This window comes from Lynx canadensis, chromosome F2 (assembly GCF_007474595.2).
Source record: "Lynx canadensis isolate LIC74 chromosome F2, mLynCan4.pri.v2, whole genome shotgun sequence".
Lineage (NCBI taxonomy): Eukaryota > Metazoa > Chordata > Mammalia > Carnivora > Felidae > Lynx > Lynx canadensis.
Genome location: NC_044320.2, coordinates 82,190,908 through 82,215,852, shown reverse-complemented (window position 1 = coordinate 82,215,852; position 24,945 = coordinate 82,190,908). Strand labels below are relative to the sequence as shown.

General features: G+C 38.4%; 1 protein-coding gene across 1 annotated transcript in view; it reads right to left on the bottom strand.

Annotated features, from left to right (window-relative positions):
- PRKDC (protein kinase, DNA-activated, catalytic subunit) overlaps positions 1-24,945 on the bottom strand; it is a 202,260-nt gene that overhangs the window by 130,252 nt on the left and 47,063 nt on the right. Inside the window, 7 exon segments of the mRNA XM_030303933.2 lie at positions 117-340; positions 4,061-4,315; positions 8,324-8,457; positions 9,582-9,681; positions 11,393-11,487; positions 19,353-19,579; positions 22,087-22,194. Coding sequence (XP_030159793.1) covers positions 117-340; positions 4,061-4,315; positions 8,324-8,457; positions 9,582-9,681; positions 11,393-11,487; positions 19,353-19,579; positions 22,087-22,194 — 1,143 coding nt within the window.

Here is a 24,945-nt window from a genome sequence, read left to right as displayed (position 1 = left end):
TCCTACAGCAATGGGAACTTCTAAGGAAGCCAAATCCACTCTTAATAGGTACCGGAAAGTATTCTTCCAGTGCCAGGTGCTGACCTCAAACTAAGACCAGCAGCCAGTGACCCTACCTTCCAGCCTTCTGGGGAGATGCTGAGCAGTGTTGTGGTGAATTCCATAATCCGGACCACAATTGTGCATTTGCTGTAATTGTATCTTTCTCCCTCTTGGGGGCTGGGTCTGTGACCTACTGCCCCAGTGCCAAAGCACTTTTCTGCTGCCGTAATATCATGCATAGCAATGCTTTCTAAAAAGAAAGTCACTGCTTTCCAAAGCGAAGACTGTGTTTCAGTACCTAGAAATAAAAATTACACTCAAATATTAACATATGCTTCCTTCCAAATCCACTAAAATTAACGTAAAATTCCTTCTTTAAGTATAGGCATGATATACATTTAGTCAAAATTCAAACTTACAAAGCTTTTAGAAGGTTATGACAATTTCTATCAAATGTTTAAAAAGCTCATATGCTTTGATCCAGCATCAAAATTTTATCCTAATGAAATAATGGCAGAATTATAAAGATGTGCTTGTAAGGATTTTCATTTTAGCAGCTTTTAATAATGAGACAACAGAAACAACCTAAATATCCTTCAAAGGGGCAAGAGAGACAAATCATGGCAGTGGTCTTTTTATGGAAACAACTGCATGAACTCCCAAATGGACTTTTTCATAAAAGTCGCCGTTCTGAAAACACAAAGGTGCTGGCTCTCCTCTCCCATCTCCACTCCTTTTATGATCACCCCAGTCTTGCTTACAGGAAGGAAGATAAAACACCCTTCTCCTCTCCTCAGTCCCACTGTAGTTTTTATACCAGGTGTAAAGACCTCCCAAACAAAGGGACAATTTTAAAAAGTGGTGTACATGTTGAAAGAGAGAGCAAAGACAAGGACGAGTAAGAAATCCTTTTATAAGTCTAAGGGTTTCCAATTCTTTGTTTTCATAAAATTTTAGTTCATCAAATTGCCAACTTGACAGATCATTAAAAATAATTCTGATGACAGGTCACTATCTATTCAAAAGAACTGAGAGAAAATATATTAAGAATTTCATTCTCAAACACCAAATATCCTTAAATTCAACAAACAATGTGCTGTATGACACATTCTAATTAACAGGTACGTTAAATGTGAAAAAAAATGAACATTTTAGCATTATTCAAATATGGCACTCATTTAGGTAAGTTTTTCTTAGTAAAACCCATACAAAACAAAAAATTTTAACCATATAATTTTACTTCTTATATATAATAATTATTCATCCAAATTTTATATTTATATTGTTATGGTGGTAATACACAAAATGTGTCCTAATAACAAAGGCCACGATAACCCAACACAGAAGAAACTTGCAACCGTTTTGTTGCAAAGACGTAGAGTTATAAGTAAATAAAAACATAAGCATAATAACATGATACTTAGGATAAAAAATGTGAAGGGTATGGAACAATAATAATAATTCAGGAGCTTTGCAAAATTGCCATAAAAAACTATTTTAAAGCAATTAAATAAAATAAAGATGTTAAACAAAAAATCTCTACAGTAGTTAGCCTCCACTGAATACATTTTTTAAGTAATGTTAACAATTTTATGTTAAATGTCCACATTTACGACACACACCAGAAATTAATTTTTTCAATTACTTAAAGCAAAGAGGATTTTTTTTGGTAAAGTTTGAAAGAAGGTACGTTGTTTTTAATGTCTCCCACTCCTCACAAGGTAAATAAATAAAACAGTTTGAAGACTGGTTAATTGTGACACATTTGCATTATTTAGTATTACACGGTCATTTAAATTAGTTCAAGGTATATACACTGCCATAAAAAGACATCCAGTATGTTAACTTTCTGTTTAAAAGTTAAGTTTCAGGGCACCTGGGTGGCTCAGTCGGTTGAGCGTCCAACTTCAGCTCAGGTCATAATCTCACAGCAAGTGAGTTCGAGCCCTGCATCGGGCTCAAACCTGGAGCCTGCTTCAGATTCTGTGTCTCCCTGTCTCTCTCCCCCTAACCCACTCATATTCTGTCTCTGTCTCTCTCAAAAATAAATAAACATTAAAAAAAACTTTTTTTAGTTAAGTTTCATTTTAAAAATCAAATTATAGCAAAGCATGCATATGACCCATTATGTTAAAAAATAAAAAAATTTTTAAATATATATATTATACGCATAGAAAAAGTTTTAAAAAGTAGACACTAAACTGTCTTAGTGTCTGTCACTAGGGAATGCAATTCGGTTTTACATATTTCCTATACTTTTTTTTGTTTTCTTAAATTTTCAAAATGATATACGAGATCTCTTAAAACAACAAATTTAGGGGGCGCCTGGGTGGCTCAGTCGGTTGACGGTCCGACTTCAGCTCAGGTCATGACCTCACGGTCTGTGAGTTCGAGCCCCGCATCGGGCTCTGTGCTGACAGCTCAGAGCCTGGAGCCTGCTTCCGATTCTGTGTCTCCCTCTCTCTCTGACCCTCCCCCGTTCATGCTTTGTCTCTGTCTCAAAAGTAAAATAAACATTAAAAAAAAAAAAATTAAAATAAAAAAAAACAACAAATTTAAGGTACTATTTGCAACTGAATAGCTACTATTGCTATTTTTAAAGTTTCAGAACTTTTCTGACCTATCCCTCTGAGAATCCCATGCCAGAATCATGCAGAATCCCATACTAGAGAGTCAGATCTTCTCAAAATGGTATAAAATCTGTTTTCCGGAACCCCAGTGTGTGTGCGTGCACACACATTACACACACCCCACCATGTTTGGTTCCAACTTTCTCAAGCTAAAAGAAAGACAACAAGACAACCTGGTTCTTTTTCCCAAATCCCCAAGACACAGACCTCACCTCTGACAGAATTAAAGAGAGACTGGTAGTTCCTTTAGCCAACCAGCACCACTACCAGAATGGATGCTCTGTCTACACTGAAAATCACTGAAATAACATATCATGTTCTGAGTGGCAAGCTGGATATTTAGCCCACGAGAGAGGATTTCGGTGGACACCCCGAACAGCCTGCTCAGAGAACCTCGAAGCCTAGAGCGCACTTGTCAGCTACGGTTGGCTCCAGATGCTGTATTCTCAGAGATGCACCTCCCAGGAACCACCCCCTGGTTTCCCAGGTCCCGTTTAGATCACGTGAAGGACGGAGGCTGCCATCTCCTTCTTCCCAGCACGGGCCAAGGAGCACACCAAACACTCCACCCTGCATTCTATCCTTTGCAAACAACACTGTTATCATCATACTACAGTAAAAACACTAAGGAATAGGAAAATGCAAGAAAAATGAAGACATGCTACTCAGAAACATAAGACCACAGAGCCTCATGTTAGGAAGAACTCTTATTTTATCAACACTTTTAAAAAAAATTTTTTTTTAATGTTTTTATTTATTTTTGAGACAGACTGAGACAGAGCATGAGCAGGGGAGGGGCAGAGGGAGGGAGAGACACAGAATCTGAAGCAGGCTCCAGGCTCAGCTGTCAGCACAGAGCCTGATGTGGGGCTCGAACTCACAGACAGTGAGATCATGACCAGAGCTGAAGTCAGACGCTTAACCGACTGAGCCACCCAGGCGCCCCGATAAACGCTTTTTTTTTTAAATATTTTATTTTTAAATAATCTCTACACCCAAAAGGGGCTCGAACCTACAACCCCGGGATGAAGAGTCACATGCTCTGTTGACTGAGCCAGCCAGGTGCCCAGGAAGAACTCCTGTAATGTGCTAAAGCAAACGACAGCCTCAAAAGGCCACTTGGTAAGAGAGCCATCAAGAACCTGTTCAGGACACAAAAGAAGTACAGACGCCAGACAGGTGACCACGGCCTCAGTCGCGTGCACCAGACTCTCGCCCTCACGTGAGCTTAAAGGATAACGCAGCGACTGAATAAACGCTCCTCTTATCGCCCTTGTTAACTATGATGCTGACAGGGGCATCTGTCTAGTCAAAGACCCCGCTGCACTTTTGCCCGGAATGGCTCCAGGCAGAACTGGACCGCAGCAACGTGCGCAGGTGTTACCCACCCAGGACCTCAGGTGCCGCGAGGGTTTTCTTCTCAGTGAAGGTGTTGTAGCACTCCAGCGCCGCCAGAAGCATGTCCATCCACTGCAGGGCAGCTCGCAGGCTGAACGGCCCTTGCAGATGGAAGAGGGTGGGCTGAGCAAGGATGCCTGACGGCCGACCACAGTCTCCTCCACCCCCCTCAAACATGTTTATGAGAAAGGAAGGATCTTTGCTCTTGAGAATCTCTTTCAGCCACAAAGAAGGTGATTTGTTGCCTTAAAAAAGAAACAAGATTAAAACACACATACAAATGACTTTCACATGATTAAAATTAATCACTGTAATAAATAATAATAATAATAAACAATAATAAAGCTAGAATTAAGTAGGATGTTAACAAAAAGAACCAGAGCAGAACCAGGCTGGCAATATCAGAGTATTTCAAATATAGTTTCCATAAAAGTCCCATATGAAGCATCTACCAGAGCAGTAACATTTCAGAATGATAAGGGATAATCTTTTTTTTTTTAACCATAGTAATCATAACTTGGTTCACTGTAATTACTGCCAAGGTCTTTCCACCAAAGCCATTCTCTTCAGCTACTTTAAACATTATAAAAATGGCTGGATACCATTTGCACAGCTATAAATGTCCTATCCTTTCCCTTGCCTTTTTTCTTAAAAACTATTGTCCCTTTTCTCAGGAGTAATTTAAAGAATAAACACAAAAAGAGCACTGCCACTCTCAAGTTCCTATCCTACTTCCTGGCTGTGTGGACCTTGCCTCTCTTGTGTCTCGGTTTTCTCATCTTAACATTATTTACCTTTGAGGTTCCTTCAAAGATTAATGAAGTAATTAATATTTGAAAAAGTGCTTATAGGGGCGCCTGGGTGGCGCAGTCGGTTAAGCGTCTGACTTCAGCCAGGTCACGATCTCGCGGTCCGTGAGTTCGAGCCCCGCATCGGGCTCTGGGCTGATGGCTCAGAGCCTGGAGCCTGTTTCGGATTCTGTTGTCTCCCTCTCTCTCTGCCCCTCCCCCGTTCATGCTCTGTCTCTCTCTGTCCCAAAAATAAAAATAAAAACGTTGAAAAAAAATAATAAAAAATAATAAAAACTTGTTGGAAAAGTAAAAAATTCTATAGAAAAAAAAAAAAGAAAAAGTGCTTATAATATCACACAGTAAGGGCAGTTTTTGCTAAATAAAAGACTCAAATTATTTGTTTTAAAAGACATCTTTTCTTTCAGGTATCAATCATTTTCTAAACTGAAAATGAAAAAACATTAAATTTTATTTTGCATGCTCTGAAATCAGGGACTCTCAAAAGGTCAAATCACCTTGATTCTAATGAAGTTAAAGAAGAATGCAAAACAATAAAGTATTTCTGATGTAGTAAGAAATAGTTTCCCTATTGTGTTAAAAAAAATACCTATTAGCTATATAAGCAAAGATTCAATATCATGTTTTCAGGGTTTGTTTTAGACAGAAACATCAAACTTTCCATTATTTTCACTAAAAACTGACAAAGAAAATAAAACTAATAATGGGTAAAAATAATATTTAAGTTCTCTCTCACACACTAGCTAAGAGTCATAGAAGAGAAAGTACAGGAAGGACAGAGAAAGACAGGCATAGAGAAAGGAGAGGACAAGGGAACACAGAGAACGAATGGGCCTGGGAAAGCATATTCCCACTGCTGGGAATTGTCCCAGATCCCTGCCTCCTCAGTCTCCTCCTCAAAACTATAGCTGCTGTGACCCTGGCTTTCCATCCAACATGGACATCAGAAGTCAGAAGCCCCTGACACATGTCATAGGGACATGCCTGCACATGTCATTACCTAGCACACCTGGTGACAGTGTACTCCTGTAGGGCACTAAAGAATGGCTCAGCTGACTCTTGATTTTGTCTCAGATCATGCATGATCTGACGGTCATGGGATCGAGCCCCGCATCAGGCTCCACACTGAGTGTGAAGCCTGCTTGAGATTCTCTCTCTCCCTCTGCTCCGCCCCCACTGCATCACTCTCTCAGTCAATCAACCAACCAATCAATCAATAAAGAGACACTTAACACTGTCCCTTAAAAATCACTGGAGGCGGCTTTACTGACAACAGCCAAGATATGGAAGCAGCCCAAGTGTCCACTGGTTGATGAATGGATAAGGAAGCGATGTGGTATCAATATTATTCAGTCACAAAAAAGAATGAAATCTCGCCATTTACAATGAGATGGACGCAGCTAGAGACTATTATGCCAAGTGAAGTAAGTCAGAGAAAGATAAATACCATATGATCTCCCTCAAGTGTCGAATTTAAGAAACAAAACAAATAAACACAGGGGAGAAAAAAAGAGAAGCAAACCAAGAAACAGACTCTTAACTACAGAGAACAAACTGATGGTTACCACACAGAAGTGGGGAGGGAGGATCAGTTAAACAGGTGGCGGGTAAGGAGTATACTTGGCTTGCTGAGCACCAGGTAATATATGGAAGTGATGAATCCCTATATTATTCACCTGAAACTAATTCAACACTGTATGTTAACTAACTGGAATTTTAAAAAACCTTCACAAAAACCCAAAACACCACTAGGAGTTAAATATAGCAGACAGAGAGCTGGAAGCACAACTGGAGGGCACAGAGGAGATAAGCCAAGGAATGCTCATCCCTTTTATGCAAAGTATATGTCAGCAATAGGCCAAGGTTCACCTACTACTTGGCATGCTTTGTGTAATGGAAACAATTCTGAGAGGCAGAGCTCCACTTACTTCATTGAAAATATGTGAGGTCCCTATTGTAGGCAGTTAAGAACAACAGAAATGTATGGGATCAGTCAAGCTGATGTCACTGGAAATTGTGTGGGCTACAGGAGAGCCAGAGACCCAACCTGGAGGGAGGACGGGTCTGCCAACTAGTTCCACTGACATAATATCTGGGCCCAAGTTTCCTTTAAAAATAAGGAAAACATGCCCCACCCCTCCACCTCATCCAATCTTCATGGACTTTACAGGACTGTTGTGACAATGACAACGTAAGAAAACTAACTTTGCAGGGGCACCTGGGTGGCCAACTCTTGGTTTCAGTTCAGGTCAAGATCTTGCAGTTTGTGAGTTCAAGCCCCACACCAGGATCTGCACTGATAGCATGGAGCCTGCTTGGGATTCTCTCTCTCCCTCTCTCTCTGCCCCTCCTCTAGTCATGCTCTCTCTCTCTCTCTCTCAAAATAAACTTAAAAAAAAAAAAGAAACTAACTTTGTTAACTAGAGGCAATAAGCAAATATATACTACATGTTTGTATACCAAATAGTATATGTAGTACAAACAGAATTGTAATATATGCTATATAAATCTATAGTATATAACATAATATATTCCATAGTATAAAAAATGTATAATCTTCTAAGTTTTAGAACTATACCAAGTAATTTTCACCTCTTCTTCCATGAGGAAAAAGCCCCAAAGTAGTATTCTACCCCATTTTCTAAAAAGACCGACTCTTTCTCATGATTTGTAGTGCACTGTCACTTTTCTTATCCAGACACACACACCACAGCACATCTTGGTTCTGGACTCATGCACAGTGCACTCTACAGGGGGAAGCCAGGGCCTGGGTCTGTCCTGAGGCACAGCTTCCCTACACCCACGCTCCCAAACCTCGGTTTGGACTTACTGGAGAAAACAGAACAATACATTTATTCCTAAGAAATTTAGTAATTATTTCAAGACTATAAGTACAATTTAATGACTGAGTGTAATAGTTATTTAATAAGCACAAGCTCATTGCTTTCCTTTAATCTCACAGTAATCTGAGATCATTCAGATTTAGGAGTCTAACAATTTCTCATTAATCACATGGTGAAATAAAAACATTGCAGTATTTCATTAACTATAAATAAAATTTCTAAATCTTAACTGAATATCATGTTGACAACCGCAATGGTTATCCAACTCTTCTTCATTTCTTTTAAATGAGATAGAAACGCAAAAATGTAGTAGAATAAAAAAGATACTGGGATATTCTAAATTTATTTCCTTTGTATCATTTGACATCAAATTAGCATTTTTTTCTTTCTTTCTGTAAATCTTTGTGAAACGTACAGCCCATAGTTTACCCTTTGCCATGCAAACGATCCATAATGGTTATTGAACATACTTATCTTTTTATTAGGAACATTTGTTACTTTCATCTGAATAATGGAAAGCTTACATTTTAAATAAGTACACATCTCTAAACTACTGGTAAAAGCAAAACCCATAATTTATAAGACTTAAAGATCACAATACCTGGCAGTAAAGGAACGAATTTATAAAACAGTTCTATGGATTTGTGTCGACATTCCGTCTGGGGCCTCCCACAGTGGGCTAACAGCCAGTGGACCACATCTAGTAAACACAATGATGCCGCGGGTGGAAATCCTCTATGTGGAGACGACACACTATATTTAATGCACGCCCCAACATTTAGCATTTAGCTAACCCAAGAATCTGGAAATCATAAACTCAATTTTGCCATACTAATACATGTAGAAACCTCATCAAAAGGCATTCAATTTATTTTTAATGTATTATTATTAGCATACAATCAAAATGGCACAGGTTAAATAGGTCCTAAATGCTGCTTACCTTCAATTTTTTTTGAGGAAAAAATTTAAAAAACATTTCTTAAAACAACAGCACCAATATTTTCATGTTTCCTTTTCAATGTACCTTAACACAGAAGGGGATCTGAGACCTAAAGTAGTGTGTCTCAAATTGTGGCCCCTGACCTGGCTGCATCAATATATCTGTAAACTTGGCAGAAATGCAAATTACTGGCCCTGTTCCGGACCTGCTGGAAGATTCTGGGGCCAGGGCCCAGCAACTTGTGTTTTAACAAAACATTCAAGTAATTCTGATCACTGCTTCAGATTGAGAACCAATGATCTAGAGAGGTCAAAAGTTAACAACAGGATCTGAAAGAATCAATTTTAAAACAACAGAGGAAATACTAATATCCAATTTACATGTGCCAATACTTCTACACAGTGGTAGCAGCCAGTGGACACCCCGGACACCCCGCACAGATCCACAGATCGAGAGGGGCTGATGCATGGCACATCCCATCCTGATGGGGAGACCTTGCTAGAATGGAAAGAGAGAAGACTGGCTACCACTGGTTAATAAGCCAGTCTTAGCTTTAGGTAGCTTCATTTCATAATTCTAAATTTCCATGACTGTTAAAATGCTACCATTTCAATATTTCAGTTCTTATATTTCAAATTTACTCTACAATAGTTCATGCATTTTCTAGTCAAGTTAATTCCACACCAAATCTGTACTCAAAATAAATGTTTCAGTTACAAGTTTATACCTTAAACCAAGCATTTTCAAACACAAAGTTTTTAGTGTCCTAGAAATTGACTACGCCTATTTCCACACATTCCACATTTCCACATTCCTTAAATTCTCTATGCTTCCACACATTCCTTCCAGATTTTCTTTCGTTAACTGAGAATTAGTTTTATGCTGGAAAAAAATTTAAAAAGGAAGCAATATCACCTACCGTGGCCTACGTCTTTTTTTAACTTTGTTTAAAGATACATGCTTCTTTTCAATGATACGCCTCAGGTGATCAATGGCATCACAACACTGCTGAATTGTACCTGTTCTCGAGTATAAAAATACATTTCCAAAGGAGTTATATAGCTGGTTATTGTTAATAAATTGGTATTATACATTTATCGACCTAATTTTTTAACTAAAAAGATAATTTTACAATAGAGTTAATATCGTTTCATCCCTCAGAAAACAAAATTTAAATAAACGATTTACACGGTCCCAAAACAAAACCGAAACCCACATTTAAGACTGCAGGAGAGTATAGTGCACATGCACAAACACACAAACACACTCACACACAGCAACACTGTACCTACTAAGAAACTGTTCCAGCAGCCCTCAGCCAGTCAAAGCACAGACTCACATAATGGATCTGAGGTGGAGGACTGTACAGGCATTACAAAACCCGCATGCCAGGCCAGATCCTGTGTACCTCAACTTAAGGCTATTATTTAGGGGTTATAAATTCCTTGACCTTGCCTTCTTTGTATGTAGGTTAAACCATACTATAGCTTAGGGGCACCTGGGTGGCTCAGTTGGTTAGGCATCTGGCTTCGGCTCAGGTCATGATCTCACGTGGGTTCGAGCCCCGTGTCGGGCTCTGTGCTGACAGCTCAGAGCCTGGAGACTGCTTTGGATTCTGTGTCTCCCTCTCTCTCTGACCCTCCCCCACTCACACTCTCTCCCTCAAAAGTAAACATTAAAAAAAATTTTTTTTTAAATAAAAAAAAAAAACCCACTTGTATTATAGCTTAATAATACAGGCGCTGAAGGAGAATCAAAGCAAATAAGTAAAACCATTCACAAACATCTTGGGTTATTTAGGAAAGGAGCCTTACCCAACCTGAGTTCTATTACTAAGAAAAGGTTTTCTTTCTATGCTTTGAAAACATGGCAGTGATTTTTAAGAGTCAAGTTTCACTTGTTGACAAATACACCTATATAAGATGTCAAGATGAACAGAGCAATTTTAAGCTCTTTGATCGCAAGGGCCAAATTTTAAGCATTTTTACCCATAGCAGGCTATCAACATGAAGGATAATAGAGCTCAACCTGTCTTTCAAAAACACAGAAAACAACAGAAAATAAAATCTGAGTAAGTCAAAGAGAAGTTCTGTCACACACAGCTATGTAAGCTACAGCAGTCACTTACGTTCTCTGGTAAGATGTCTAAGAAGCCTTCCAGCCCAGAAATTCCACAATACTCATACTGACTACAGGACAGAATATAATTGTAAAAACGACCATCTATTACTCTCATAGTAAGTCTATTTCTGACTATTTTACATTATTTCTTAATTATGGTAGAAATAGCTTTATCACATTCTTGTAATGAGATCTATATTCCCCTTTTCAGTGGCTATTATAACCAGCTTTCTTTACATGGTGCAATCGTATATTCTCACATTTTGTGTCATCATAGTAACTGATTGGCTTCGTTGGAGCTGCACAATAAAACTGTCCCACCTGCCCTGGGTGGGATCTCTGACCAGCCAGGGGTGAAGCTCAGTGGCCACCAAGGGCACAAGGTGAGTCTTAGAGGCGGTGAGCATTGAAGACTTACACAAACTGCATTAGAGGTACTGGAGGGGCATAACCCCCCTTCACACTTATCATCCTAAATGAGGAGACGGGAGGAAAAAAAGCATCATCTTATGAAGAACTACCTGAGGCTTAACTCCTGAATGGAAAAGCTCTTGAAAACTTGTCAGGCTAACAAGTGGCATGCAAACAAAAAGCTCAGGTAAGACCTACCTAAGGATTTCTCATCTGTGTGTGCTAAGGCCAGACTTTCCAGATATATAACCAATGCTTCGAACACAAACTGTTCTACTAGAGATTCTTCTTCCCTGTAAAATAAAGAGTACTGAACTTCAATATTCTAGGAAAAACAATAAAGCAGAAGTGACAAAGGAAAAAAGTGTTATCAAAAAAATACACAAATTAAATTTGTCTTTAAAAAATGGCTCAAATGTTTTAAAACCTGTGACAACAAATGCTTTTCAAAGAAGAAAACTTCCTCAAGAGCAGATCAAAAACTACATAAACCAAAAGACGCGGTACTGGCTTTTTCTCTGCATACAAGTACCCTTCCATCTGTGGAACTGCTCATAGCACATAACCTTGGAACCACTGTTCTGACCACACTTCCACACACCTCATTAAAATTAATAGAAAAGAAGATCTCATACCATATCCACATTCTTTCAAAATCAAAGAATTTCAAAAGCTCTCATCCAATCCAAAAGTAAGTTAACATCAACAGTAAACACTAAGCCTTTTAGAACCACGTCAGGCAAATGGAAATAATTCAGTCAACAGTGTCTGTGGACCATCTTCTTATAAAGGGTAAACTCATGGGCGGGTGAAAGGCAGAGGCCAGATCTCTCCCTGGAAATTTTGTCCCTTAATAACACAGGACAGTAAATGATTCAGTATAAAGTGACAGGGCTAGGCACTAAATCTTACAGGAGTTCAGAGAAAAGTATGAATTGCAAGTTCTACTTGTGTGATGAAGTGCTGGGTCACTGTACCGCCCACTGGGAAGAAGCGCGTTCCTGGAGCAAACGAACTGGAGCGAGGTGCTAGAAGACGGAACCCTTACAGTAAGAATTACTAACTGGTGTTTGGTTTGGCAGGAGTACTGAACTCGTTTCTTTCTTTCTTTCTTTTTTTTTTTTTTTTTAAAGTTTGAATCCTAGGAGGGGCAGGGCCCATCAGAACTCTACAAGCTCCACATCTCCCCCAGTGTTGCACACCCAGACCTGACACTGAAAATAAAGGACAGTACCAATAAATGTATGCTATGGGGCAACGACGTGGAAGCAAGATGGAAAACACAGGAAACAGCAAGCAAATGAGCAGAACTGTAAGTAAAGAGGTTCATTTGGAACAGCAGTTTGGGGATGACACTGAAAAAGTTGGGGAGGTCTTGGAAGGCCGGGCTGAGTTCAATAGCTTTGATCTTAGGTATCAACACGAGGTAAAAGTAGGTAAGTAGAGAAATGGCATGACAAAATGATAACTCAGAACTGTGCTTCCAAAGAAAGGTGTGCAAAACAGTTTACCAGCATGCAGAAAGGAGACAGAACTTGTTTTTATATTACTCAACATGCAAGGTCTCAAAAAATTTGTCTCTCATGTACCTCTCTCAAAAAGCCTCTTGGAATGTGATCCAACAAATGAGAATATCCAAAAAAGAAGACAACAGAGGAAAAGAAAACAAAAGATCAAACACAGGAAAGAAGTAAAGGGGATATTCAAGAGGAGACACAAGTTGATTCAGACATGAGACCCAAGAAAGAGACTGGTTAACGGCCATCTCCACCAAAACACCATTATTCTGGGTTTTTCTTTTTTTTTTTAATTTTTTTTTTAACGTTTATTTATTATTGAGAGACAGAGAGACACAGAGCATGAGCAGGAAAGGGGCAGAGAGAGGGGGAGACACAGAATCTGAAGCAGGCTCCAGGCTCTGAGCTGTCAGCACAGAGCCCGGTGCGGGGCTCAAACTCACAAACCGCGCGATCACGACCTGAGCTGAAGTCGGACGCTTAACTGACGGAGCCACCCAGGCGCCCCTGTGGGTTTTTCAACCTGGAAGGAATATGGCCCAAATTCCACTCTTAACCTGGCCTGCCATGATCAGGTGAAGTTCTTCTGTCCAATTTCAGCCTGGATCAGCTGACAGTGCTCATTTATCCCACAAGAGAATTTTGCTTTGACATGCTCCTGACATATGGGGGATGGACTCTTGGGAAGTGAGATGCTGCAATTCAAGGGCAGTCCACACCCTCAGACGATATTTCTCCCTGATGTCAGCTAGCGATCTACTTCACACCATTCTGGAGAGCTGTGCTTTCTAAAACTGACATGAACCTTGTCAGTCTGTTTCCTTGGAATGGGCTCCTGTAATCTCTCATGGAGCTACAGCCAACTAGTCTCCACGGAGCGGATTATCCCAGGATACTTCACCTAACAATGAAAACACTGACCTTCACGGCTTTTCAAAATGCAAGAGTATATCCGTTAGGGCACATACACACAAAATGAAACAAAAAAGAAAGGGGAATAAGTAATATAAAGGAAGAATGATTAGTTCAGTGCAGAGGAGGGTATAAAATTCTGAAAATACTCTATTTCTTAACCTAGGTAGGAGTATACAAGCACTTGCTTTATTATTATTCAACAAACTTTACACAGTTTTTTTAAGTAAGGCATGACTGCCATACAACATTATATTACTTCTAGGAGCACAACATAATGACTCCAGATTTGTGTATATTACAATATGATCACCACAGTAAGTCTAGTTAACATCCATAACATACAAAGTCTTTTTCCTTGTGACGTGCACATTTAAAATCTACTCTCCTAGCAACCTTGAAATATGCAATACAGTATTATTAACTATGGTCACCATACTCTACAGTTATGGCACCTCAGAGGTATTATGAGTTTGATTCCAGGCAACCAAAAGAAAGCAATGATCTCAATAAAGGGAGTAAAGTGAATTTTTTGGTTCACGGGCATATGAAGTTATGTTCATACCGTACTATATATTAAGAGCACAATAGCGTTGTGTCTAAAAAATTGTACATAACTTAATTAAAAATACTTTATTGCTAAAAAATGCTAACCATCTTCTGAGTTTTCAGCAAGTCATAATTACTTTGCTGGTAGAGGGTCTTGTCTCAGTGTTGACTGCTACAGTCAGGGTCATGGTCACGGCTGCTCATGGCTGGGTGACTATGACAATTTCTTCACATAAGACAACAATGAAGTTTGCTGCATCGATTAACTCTTCCTTTCAGACACAATTTCTCTGTAGCATGTGATGCTGTTTGGTAGCATTTTACCCATAGTTGGACCTCTTTCAAAACTGGAACCAATCCTCTCAAAGCCTGTTATTTTATCAACTAAGTGTATGTAATATTCTAAATCCTTTGTTGTCATTTCAACAATCTTCACAGCATCTTCACCAGGAAGAGATTCCATCTCAAGAAACCACTTTCTGTGCTCATCCCTAAGATGCAACTCCTCATCCATTCAAGTTTGATCATGAGATTGCAACAATTCAGTCACATCTTCTGGCTCCACTTCTAATTCTAGTTCTCTTGCTATTTCTATCACATCCAGTTACTTCTTCCAGTGAAGTCCTGAACCCCTCAAACTCATCCGTGAGGGCTGGAACCAACTTTTTCCAAACTCCTATGAGTGTTGATATTTTCACCTCTTCCCAAGAATTGCGAATGTTCTTAATAAAGAAATGCGAATTCACTAATACAGTGAATTCTTTCCAGGCTTTCAATTTACTTTGCCCAGATTCATCAGACAAATCACTCTGTATGGCATCTATAGCCTTATGAAATATATTTCTTAAATAAAAAGTCAGGACACCTGGCTGGCTCAATGGAGCATGTGACTCTTGATCTCAGGGTTGTGAGTTCAAGCCCCACACTGGGCATAAAGCTTATTAAAAAAAAAAAAGACTTGAAAGTCAAAATTACTCTTTGATCCATTTACTGCAGAATAGATATTGTGTGGCTGTCATGAAAACATATAACCTCATGGTGCCTCTCCATCAGAGCTCTTGGGTGACCAGGTGCATGGTCACTGAGCAGTAATATTTTGAAAGGAATCTGTTTCTGAGCAGTAGGTCTCAACAGTGGACTTGAAACATTCAGTAGCCAGATTGTGAACAGATGTGTTGGCATCCAGGTTTTGCTGTTCCATTTAGAGAGCACAGGTAAGAGTAGATTTAGCCTAACTCTGCAAGGCCCTATGATTTTTGGAATGGTAAATCAGCACTGGCTCTAACTTAGTCACCAGCTAGGTTAGCCCCTAACAGGAGAGTCAGCCTGTTGTTTGAAGCCAGGCATTGACTCCTCTCTAGCTACAGAAGTCCTAGATGGCACCTTCTTCCAATAGAAGGCTGTTTCATCTTCACTGAAAATCTGTTGTTTAGCGTGGGCATCTTCATTATCTTAGCCAGATCTTCTGGATAACTTATCAGCACTTGCTGCTTCATCTGGCACTTTAATGTTATGAAGATGGCTTCTTTCCTTAAACCTCACAAACGCTCTGCTAGCTTCAGGCTTTTCTTCTGTAGCTTCCTCACCTCTCTTAGCCTTCACAGAACTGAAGAGAGTGTGCCTTGCTCTGGATTAGGCTTTGGCTTAAGGGAGTTTTGTGGCTGGTTTGATCTTCTATCCAGACCACTAAACCTTCTCCATATCAGCAATAACCCGGGTTCACTTTCTTATCATCCAAGTGTTCACAGAAGTGGCAGCTTTAATTTCCTTCAAGAACATTTCCTTGGCATTCACTACTTGTCTAACAGGTGTAAGAGGCCTAGCTGTCAGCCTATCTTGACTTTTGATAGGCCTTCCTCACTAGGCTTAATGATTTCTAACTTTTGAGTTAAATCAAGGGACATGTAACTCTTCCTTTCACTTGAACACTTAGAGGCCATTATAGAGTTATTAGGTGGCGTAATTTCAATATTGTTGTGTCACAGGGAATACAGAGGCCCAAGGAGGGGGAGAGAAATGGGGGAACAGCCAGTTGGTGAAGCTGTCAGAACACAGACAACTTTATCAATTAAGTTGTCTTATATGGCAGTTCATGCCACCCCAAAACAATTACAATAGTTACATCAAAGATCATCAATCAGAGATCACCATGCCAAATACAGGAAAAATGAAAAAGTTTGAATAACATGAGAATTTCTAAAACATGACTTAGAGACACAAAATAAATAAATGTTGTTGGAAAAATAGAGCCAACAGTTAAACTCAATTTCTAAAAAATGCAGTATCTGTAAAGAGCAATAAAACAAAGCACAATAAAATGAGGTATGCCTCTATAACTGAAGTTTGTACCTTTTGACCTCTATCATCCATTTTGCCTACCCCTCTTCCTGGCCTGTGGCAACCACCAACTGCATGAGCTTGTCCTTTTTTTTTTTTTTTAGATTTTACAAATAAGTAAGATCATTTGTCTTTCTCTGACTTATTTCACTTAACATAATGCCCTCAAGGTCCATCCATGTTTTCGCAGATGGCAAGAATTCATTCTTCTTTATGGTTGAATAATACTCCATCATATCCATTTACCACATTTTCTTTATCCATTCATCCATGTTGGTCACTTAGGCTGTTTTCATATCTCGGCTAATTTAAATAATGCTGCAATAATCATAGGAGTGCATATATCTTTTTGAATTTGTGTTTCATTTCCTTTGGATAAATACCCAAAAGTGGAATTGTTGGATCATATGGTACTTCTATTCTTATTGAGGAACCTCCATACTGTTTTCCATAGTCGTTATGCTAATTTACATTCCTACCAGCAGTGCACAAGAGTTCCCCTTTCTCTACATCCTTCCTAACACTTGTTACTTGTCTTTTTCATAGTAGCCATTTTAACAGGTGTAAAGTGATATCTCATTGTGGTTTTAATTTGCATTCCCTGATGATTAGTGATACGGAGCACATTTTGTTGCCTTTTAATTTTATTGATGGTTTCCTGTCAAGAGCTTACTTGATGTAGTCCCACATGTTATTTTTGCACTTGTTGCATTTGCTTTTGGAGTCAGAGCCAAAACTGGCATCAAACAGCTTACCCACCTATGTTTTCTTCCAGGAATTTTATGGTTTCAGGTCTTACATTCAAGTCTTTAATCCATTTTGAGTTAATTTTTGTGTATGGTGTAAGATAACAGTCTAGTTTCATTCTTTTGCATGCAGTTGTCCTGTTTCCCCAACACCAACATATACTGAAGAGACTCTCCTTTTCCCACTGTTTATTCGTGGCTCCTGTGTCAAAATTAATTGACCATGATTACCTGTGTTTATTTCTAGGCTCTCTATTCTGTTGCACTGATCTTCCTGCTTTATGCCAATACCACACTGCTTTGATTACTACAGCTTTTGTAGTATAGTCTGAAACCAGGCAGCATGACGCCTCCAGCTTTGTTTTTTCTCAAGAGTGCTTTGGCTCCTCAATGTATTTTGTGGTTCCACACAAATTTTAGGATCATTTGTTTGGTTTCTGTGAAAAATGACACTAGAATTTTGATAGGGATTGCACTAAATATTGATTGCTTTGGGGAGTATGAACATTTTAACAATATAAATCCTTCCAATCCATGAACATGCTATATCTTTCCATTTATTTGTGTGTTCTTCAGTTGCTGCCACCAACGTCTTATGGTTTTCTGTGGTCTTACATTTCCTTGGTTAAATTTATGCCTAGGTATTTTATTCTTTTTGATGCGATTATAAACGGGATTGTTTTCTTAATTTCACTTCCTGGTAAGTGGTTACTGAAGTATAGAAATGCAACAGATTTTTGTATATCAATTTTGTATCCTGCAACTTTACTGAATTCATTTATTAGCTCTAATAGTTTTTTGGTGGTCTTTAGGGATTTCTATATAGAGTATCATGTCGTCTGAAAATAGTGATAGATTCACACTTATTTTTAAATGCTCTTCTGTACCTATAGACTTCACAGTTTAAAATGATAAAAGTAACCTCGTGGCTTCAAACTCTAGTCAATTTTCATATAAGTGTGCATGTGCACATAAACACAAACAGAGATTCCTATTCATCCATCTATATCCATCATGTCTCTACCTCTATCATCTATCTTATTTTTACAATTGCTTCCCTCATATCTTAACTGCCATTTCCTGAGAGAAGCAATCTGGACCAAATAAAGCTAGGTTCTTCATTATAAGATTATGTAGTAATCATCTACCACTACTTAAAAGAACTGACTGCAGCAACAAGTTTATAATTATGTGATTAATTATTATCTACCTCTTTTTTCAAATGCAACCCTCATGAATGGCTATATCTTTATATCACTAGCATAGCATATCACTAGCTATGTCTTTACATCACTAGCATACAATATTCTTAGTAAGTAATAATAGATGAATGAATAAACGCTACTACAACCTTAGGTCAGGGACGAATGATCTTTTTCTTGGACTTCTTGAAACATCCCCTTCTCTGGTGTCCTGGCCCCATTTTATGTCACTTAGATCCACTCTCCATATAGCTATGGGCAGGTGAATTTTAGAAGGAAATTGAACCATGCAGCTCTCTGCTCCAAGGACTTGTTGTCACTAGAAGTGACCTACGTTTTTTAACTCTACAAACCAAGGCTCCTGGCCAGTCTCACTATATTCCCTTCCAAACTTCAAACTCCACAGTTGAGAAATATAAAATGTCTTCATCTCCTTATACACCACCCTATTTCTTCTCTCTACCCCATCCCTTTGATATGAAATGCTCTGGCTGATTCCCATTTATCCTTTAAGTTTCATCTAAGTATAAATACTATAGGAAGACTTCTTTAAGCTACTCAAGTTGGATTAGATACTCCTCTTCTGTGCTCCAAAAGACCCTGGATTGTCTTCTTTTGCATTTACAAGACTGCTGTTTGCATGTATTTCTGTATGTACGTATTGCTGTATGTATGTATTTGTATGTATTTCTCAGTAGTTTCTGAGCTTCCTGAATGCAAACTGCATTTCAATTCATTTTTTAATCCCCAGAAAACAGCACAGCATCTGACACATAATTAACTAAATGTTTGACATATGAATACATTGATACATAAACACCAGTCACTTTTCAAAATCACTACTAAAAATTTAAAGAACTTTTTTATACTCTTCCCTGTCACATGGCTTACTTACCTGAATTCTCTGTAGATATTATTAAAGGCAAGTGATGCTCCTAGCCTCTTGAAAGCATTGGGGTGAAGTGCAAAGCTGTACAGTCGCTTGAAAAGCGACTTGGTGTTTACTGGACTTTTTTCCTGCTGCTGCGGTGTTGTCTGCTTAATGGACCATTTGAGGAATTCACGAATACACCGGCCACAAAAATCTCTTAAAGTACTGTCAACAGGGTCTACAATTCCATCCTACAACAAAACGTATACAACAACTGAACACCCTGGTCTGCTCTGGGTGAAAATTCATTTAGAGCACTACTCAAGAAAAAATAAGCACTAGAAAACCAATCTGTCTAGAATCTAGACTCTAATAACAATGTCTTTTGGACGAAATGAAAACACTTTCCTTTAAACAAACTGATAAATCCATGAAAAAAGGAGACAATATTTTAATTATGTACCAACAAAACAGTCTCTACTTTCCCTGAAGAAACCCAAAGAAACCCTAAGAGTTTTTGTTGCTGACTTTGCCTCATAACAGTATCTGTGATGCTTTACAGAGGTTAAAGAAAATAAGATCCCTCTAGGTTTCAAGGGAATTGTAATGCTACATAAAAATCAGATGGAGATGTGGTCTGAAAATATAACTTTCTGTAAAAGCAGTCTCCATAAAAGGCATAGTCTCTAAATACCTGAAAAAAACAGCTAAGGAAATTTGAATATTTTTATTTCCCTCTAGACATAATTCCCTCTTAGATATGTATAGGAAAGATCTAACTTGAAAAACTATACTGAACACTGAAATAAGGGAGTTCTTCTACCTAACACCCCCAGTTATTTGCTACATGCAAAATCTCTGATTACAGTGCTTATTAGAATTCAAGAAGCAATTAACTGTGGAAATGTGAAGAGGTGATATTTATTGCTTCTCAGAGCAGTGGTGAGTAATGCATGTGCTGATATCAGGGAACTAGCAATTCTTACCGGGAAACCTATAGACATGCTTTCACTTGAGTGCTATACCAACTTCACATTTCCTCCTTTACCTTTCCTTTTCTCACCTATCTTACTTTACATTATCATGACCTTATCTGATTTCTTTCTGAAACCTTTACTTAAGCCCCCCTTCGATGATCAAGAGGGGAAGAGAAACAACTAAGAAAGAAACTTCAGAATGGAAACATTAGAATAAATCCATCTGAATTGCAAATAAGCCACAAGTTAAATTTACCTAAACGTATTTATTCTAGGCAGGATTCTCTGGTAGACACTGTAGGGAATTAAACCACAGACATCAGGTCACTATCCTAATTCAAAATGTTCAGTAACTCCACTACCACAACACAGCATCCACATAGGGTAACTCTAAGAGTGGGAAGAGCCCTATTGTAATTACACACACAACAGGACTGTCATCAGGACGGTACCATCAGGACTGTCCTGGGGGATCTGGAGCATGTGTTCTGCTGCTCTGCGCAGCGTGTCTTCCCAGGCCGCCTCATAATATGCTCCCGTGCAAGGAACACACAACGTCTGTTTGGACAAACTTGCTATGCATTTAACTGGGGCTTCTGATTCCAGAGTCAGTATGAAGTAACAGGTAAAAATCAAGTAAAATGACATTTAAAGGAATCAAAGTAAACTTATTTGCAAAAACTCAGAAAACTGTAATAAAATCAGTGTCGAATGACACTAAGGCTTTAAGCTGACCTCCCTGCTTCTGTCCTCAGTGAACCAGTGATCAATCCTAATGATTCTACCTCTACAATCTCAGGACAGTTGTTGGAAATGGCCACTGTTTCTAAGGTTCCTCACTTGTTGAATCTGAATGCAGGAGAAAACTGGATAAGCTCAAACAAATTGCTTTTACTCTTAATTACTGTACTATAGATGTTTTTTTAAAAAGAGGGTTCTGCAACTCTAATAAAAGTCCAAGCACATTCTTATTCACTCCTATTCTACACACACACACACACACACACACACACACACACACACAGCCTTAATCTAGATGAACTTTGTCAATTTATAACTATTCTCCAAAAAAAGAGGACAGAACAAAAAAATGTGCACACTGCTTGCAAATATTTAAAAGTAACACTTCAGTAGGGGCGCCTGGGTGGCTCAGTTGGTTAAGCGTACAACTTTGGCTCGGGTCATGATCTCATGGTCCATGAGTTTGAGCCCCACGTGGGGTTATATGCTGACAGCTCCGAGCCTGGATCCCACTTCGGATTCTGTGTTTCCCTCTCTCTCTGCCCCTCCTCCTCTACTCACTCTCTCTCAAAAATAAATAAACATTAAAAAAAAACTTTAAAAAAAAATAAATAAATAAAATAAAAGCAACACTTCAGTAAATAATTACAGCATCCTGTCTGTTAAAATGTCATTTCACCTATTCACTAAAACAAAAGAAAAAAGACAACATGACCTAACTATTTGCTACATTTTGATATTTGCACAGGTAACTTTTCTTAAAGTTCTAAATATAGATCAAGTAAGGGTGCCTGGGTAGCTCAGTTGGTTAAGCGCCCAACTTCAGCTCAGGTCATGATGTCAACAGTTCATGAGATCAAGTCCCATGTCAGGCTCCACACTGATTGTGCAGAGCCTGCTTGGGATTCTCTCTCCCCTCCCCCCTACACTCACTCATTCTCTATCTCTCTCTCAAAATAAACAAATAAATAAAACTATAAACATAGATCACATATAACTAGACAATGCAAACATCAGGAAAAGAATCAACCATTACTCACCAATATTGTTTCTAATAAGGCGACAGTATCCTGACTTTCAAATTTCTTATTGTTAGTGAACCAGTGAATCAGTTGCATAACTAGTGGCTCATATAGTTGCCTCGTCACCTAAAGAAACAATACCATTAGAGTTTACTTTCTTCATGTTAAAGTAATTTTACATTGGATAGAGTTCTGTTTAAATGACAGGAAAAATTAAGTGATAATACTCCTATGGTTTTTTATTAGTTTTCTTGTTAAAATTCAATGAGGAACACGCTCTTTCTAGCTCCTTTTTCTCTTTTTCCTAGAATCCAGCAGAGAAAAATATGCATATTAAAACTTACTGTTCTTCTAATATGGAGGCAGATACTGTTGTTTTTTTAATATTTATCTTTATTTATTTGATCCTAAACATGCATACAAGGTATTCTGGATCAGAGACATTATCATTATTCAGCTACAAAGCAAATAATGATCATGTTATTCCCTACATCCTGATTCACACCCTTGTGGTGACAAAAGGAAATCAGATCAATGCCCTACACATACAAACTTCAAAACCTATTTCACAGAAGAGATACGGGAGAAAGAAGCACCTCTCCCATCCTGCCAAAAAAGAAGGAGTAAAATCTTTACTACTTGGAGCTGGGATGGAAAGGATCCTGGGTTCTTACTCCAACGTTCTAGAATATAAACAGAGTTTCTCCAGGGGCAGAGAGCCTTGTGGGTCCCTGGCTTTTACAATCCAAGGAGTCTGACAGGCCTGGACTCCTTCCTTCTGAAAGGAAATAACCAGGGAGACAGTACTTATCTTCCTGGAACCTTGGGAACTTAACCCAGTGGCCTCATCTGGTGTGACCATGTGAACATCTTGGGGAGATAAAAGAAGTATTCTTATCTTTTTGGAACACAGCAATTACCTAGACAAACGGTTACACATCAGATCCTCATTATACATGAAAAGTAAAAAGTTTATAGCAGAAGTGAAGGCAAACATTCCCTATCTTTATATCCTAAACATTTCTGTGTCTCAAAATACTAAGGCTCCTACAGAATACCAAGAAATCTAGGGGAGTTTTATCTCCCCCACTGACACTGAGCTCAAGAATGAAGCACACTGGTGTGTATACCAGGCCAAAAATCAGGTGAAATGTCTTGGGATTCAGAGTAAACACAGAGTCCTCTTGCACTTGGATACTTTTCCCCAAAAGAATAGCCTTCTAACCTTTGAAGCCATTTTAAGGATTAATCAAAGTAAAAGCTCTTACCTTTCTTTCAGTTTGAAAGTTTAACTGGTCTTAAAGCATTATTTTTTTTCCCCAAAAGAATTATACACTCTTATTCATACTACATATGAATTCACACAATTATTCACAAAATCATATATATGTGTCTGTGTGTACATATATATGCGTGGACACATGCATACAACACATATGTACACACACCTTACACAAATTATAGAAAATGTAGAAAACTATCCATCTGCAACCCTATATCCCAAAGGTAACCACTGTGAACATTCAGTATCACTGTTAACTTTCAAAATAATTTTTTAAACACATTTAAATATATGTATGTGCACACTTAAAAATAATACACATTTTTATAACCACTTTTCCTCTTAATGTTGAATATTTTTGTATAAATATATAAGCTATAACAGCATTTTTATTAGCTATCTGGTATCTTATATATAGACATACCATGACCAGTTGCCCAAATCCTATTATTAGAAATGCAGGTATTTTTCTTTTTCTTTTTTTTAACGTTTATTTATTTTGAGAGACAGAAAGTGCGAGCAGGGAAGGGGCAGAAAGAGAGGGAGACACAGAATCCAGAGCAGATTCAGGCTCTGAGCTGTCAGCACAGAGCCCGACACAGGGCTCGAACTCAAACCACAAGACCATGACCTGAGCCGAAGTCGGACACGCAACTGACTGAGCCATCAAGGTGCCCCTAGAGATGCAGGCATTTCTAATTTGTGACTGTTCTAAAGAAATCATGGCAAAGTCCAATATACACTGGTCTGAGCACATCTCTAGTCAGGAAAGTGCTGGACCAGGGCTGCAGGTCACCCAGCGTTTTGTTCTGCTCACAGAGAACCTGTGCCCACCCACATTCTCTCCAGCCACAACTCCCGAGGTCCTTTCCATCATGCTTGGCAACACTTACCATTGTCAATTTTTAAAATATTTTACAAGAGCTGAAAATAATAGCATTTTAATTTTAATTTCCTTATTTACTAAAAAGATTGAATATTTTAAAATATATTTCATTGGCCATATGCATCTCTTCATTTATAAGCTGCCTATTTTTGTTCTTTATCTATTTGCTCATTTTTAAATCTTTTGTATCTTCAGTAGAATGTTAACAAAAAAATTCCCCACATTATGTATACATTACGATTGTGAGTTTTGTGCCATTCAGTATTTTTAAACATTTATAAAGTCAAAACTATCAAGACATTAACATTTTTTTCTATATATCTGCTTTCTGTATTTTGTCGGAAAATCTCCACTTCTACGCAAAACTTTAGGGAAAGGCATGGAAGGCTGTCTACACTGTAACGATAATAAAATCCATCCGAGTAGCAGAAATCACATCCTGTACATAAAGAGTTTCTGAATGCTATGATCCTTTTTATAAGTAAAGCATATATGCACATTTGTAAAAACGTATTTTCACAAAGATCTGGGCATATATTCATGAAATTTTCAATAGAGGATAAAGTAGATTTTCCAGGGAAATAAGACTGGGAAAGGGGTGACGAGATGGAGGTTCACTTTTAGTTTCATGTGTTTCTATATTAAAAAACATATTTTATCATGAAAAAGACCATTCCAATCCAAAGATACACACGGACAGACAGCATGC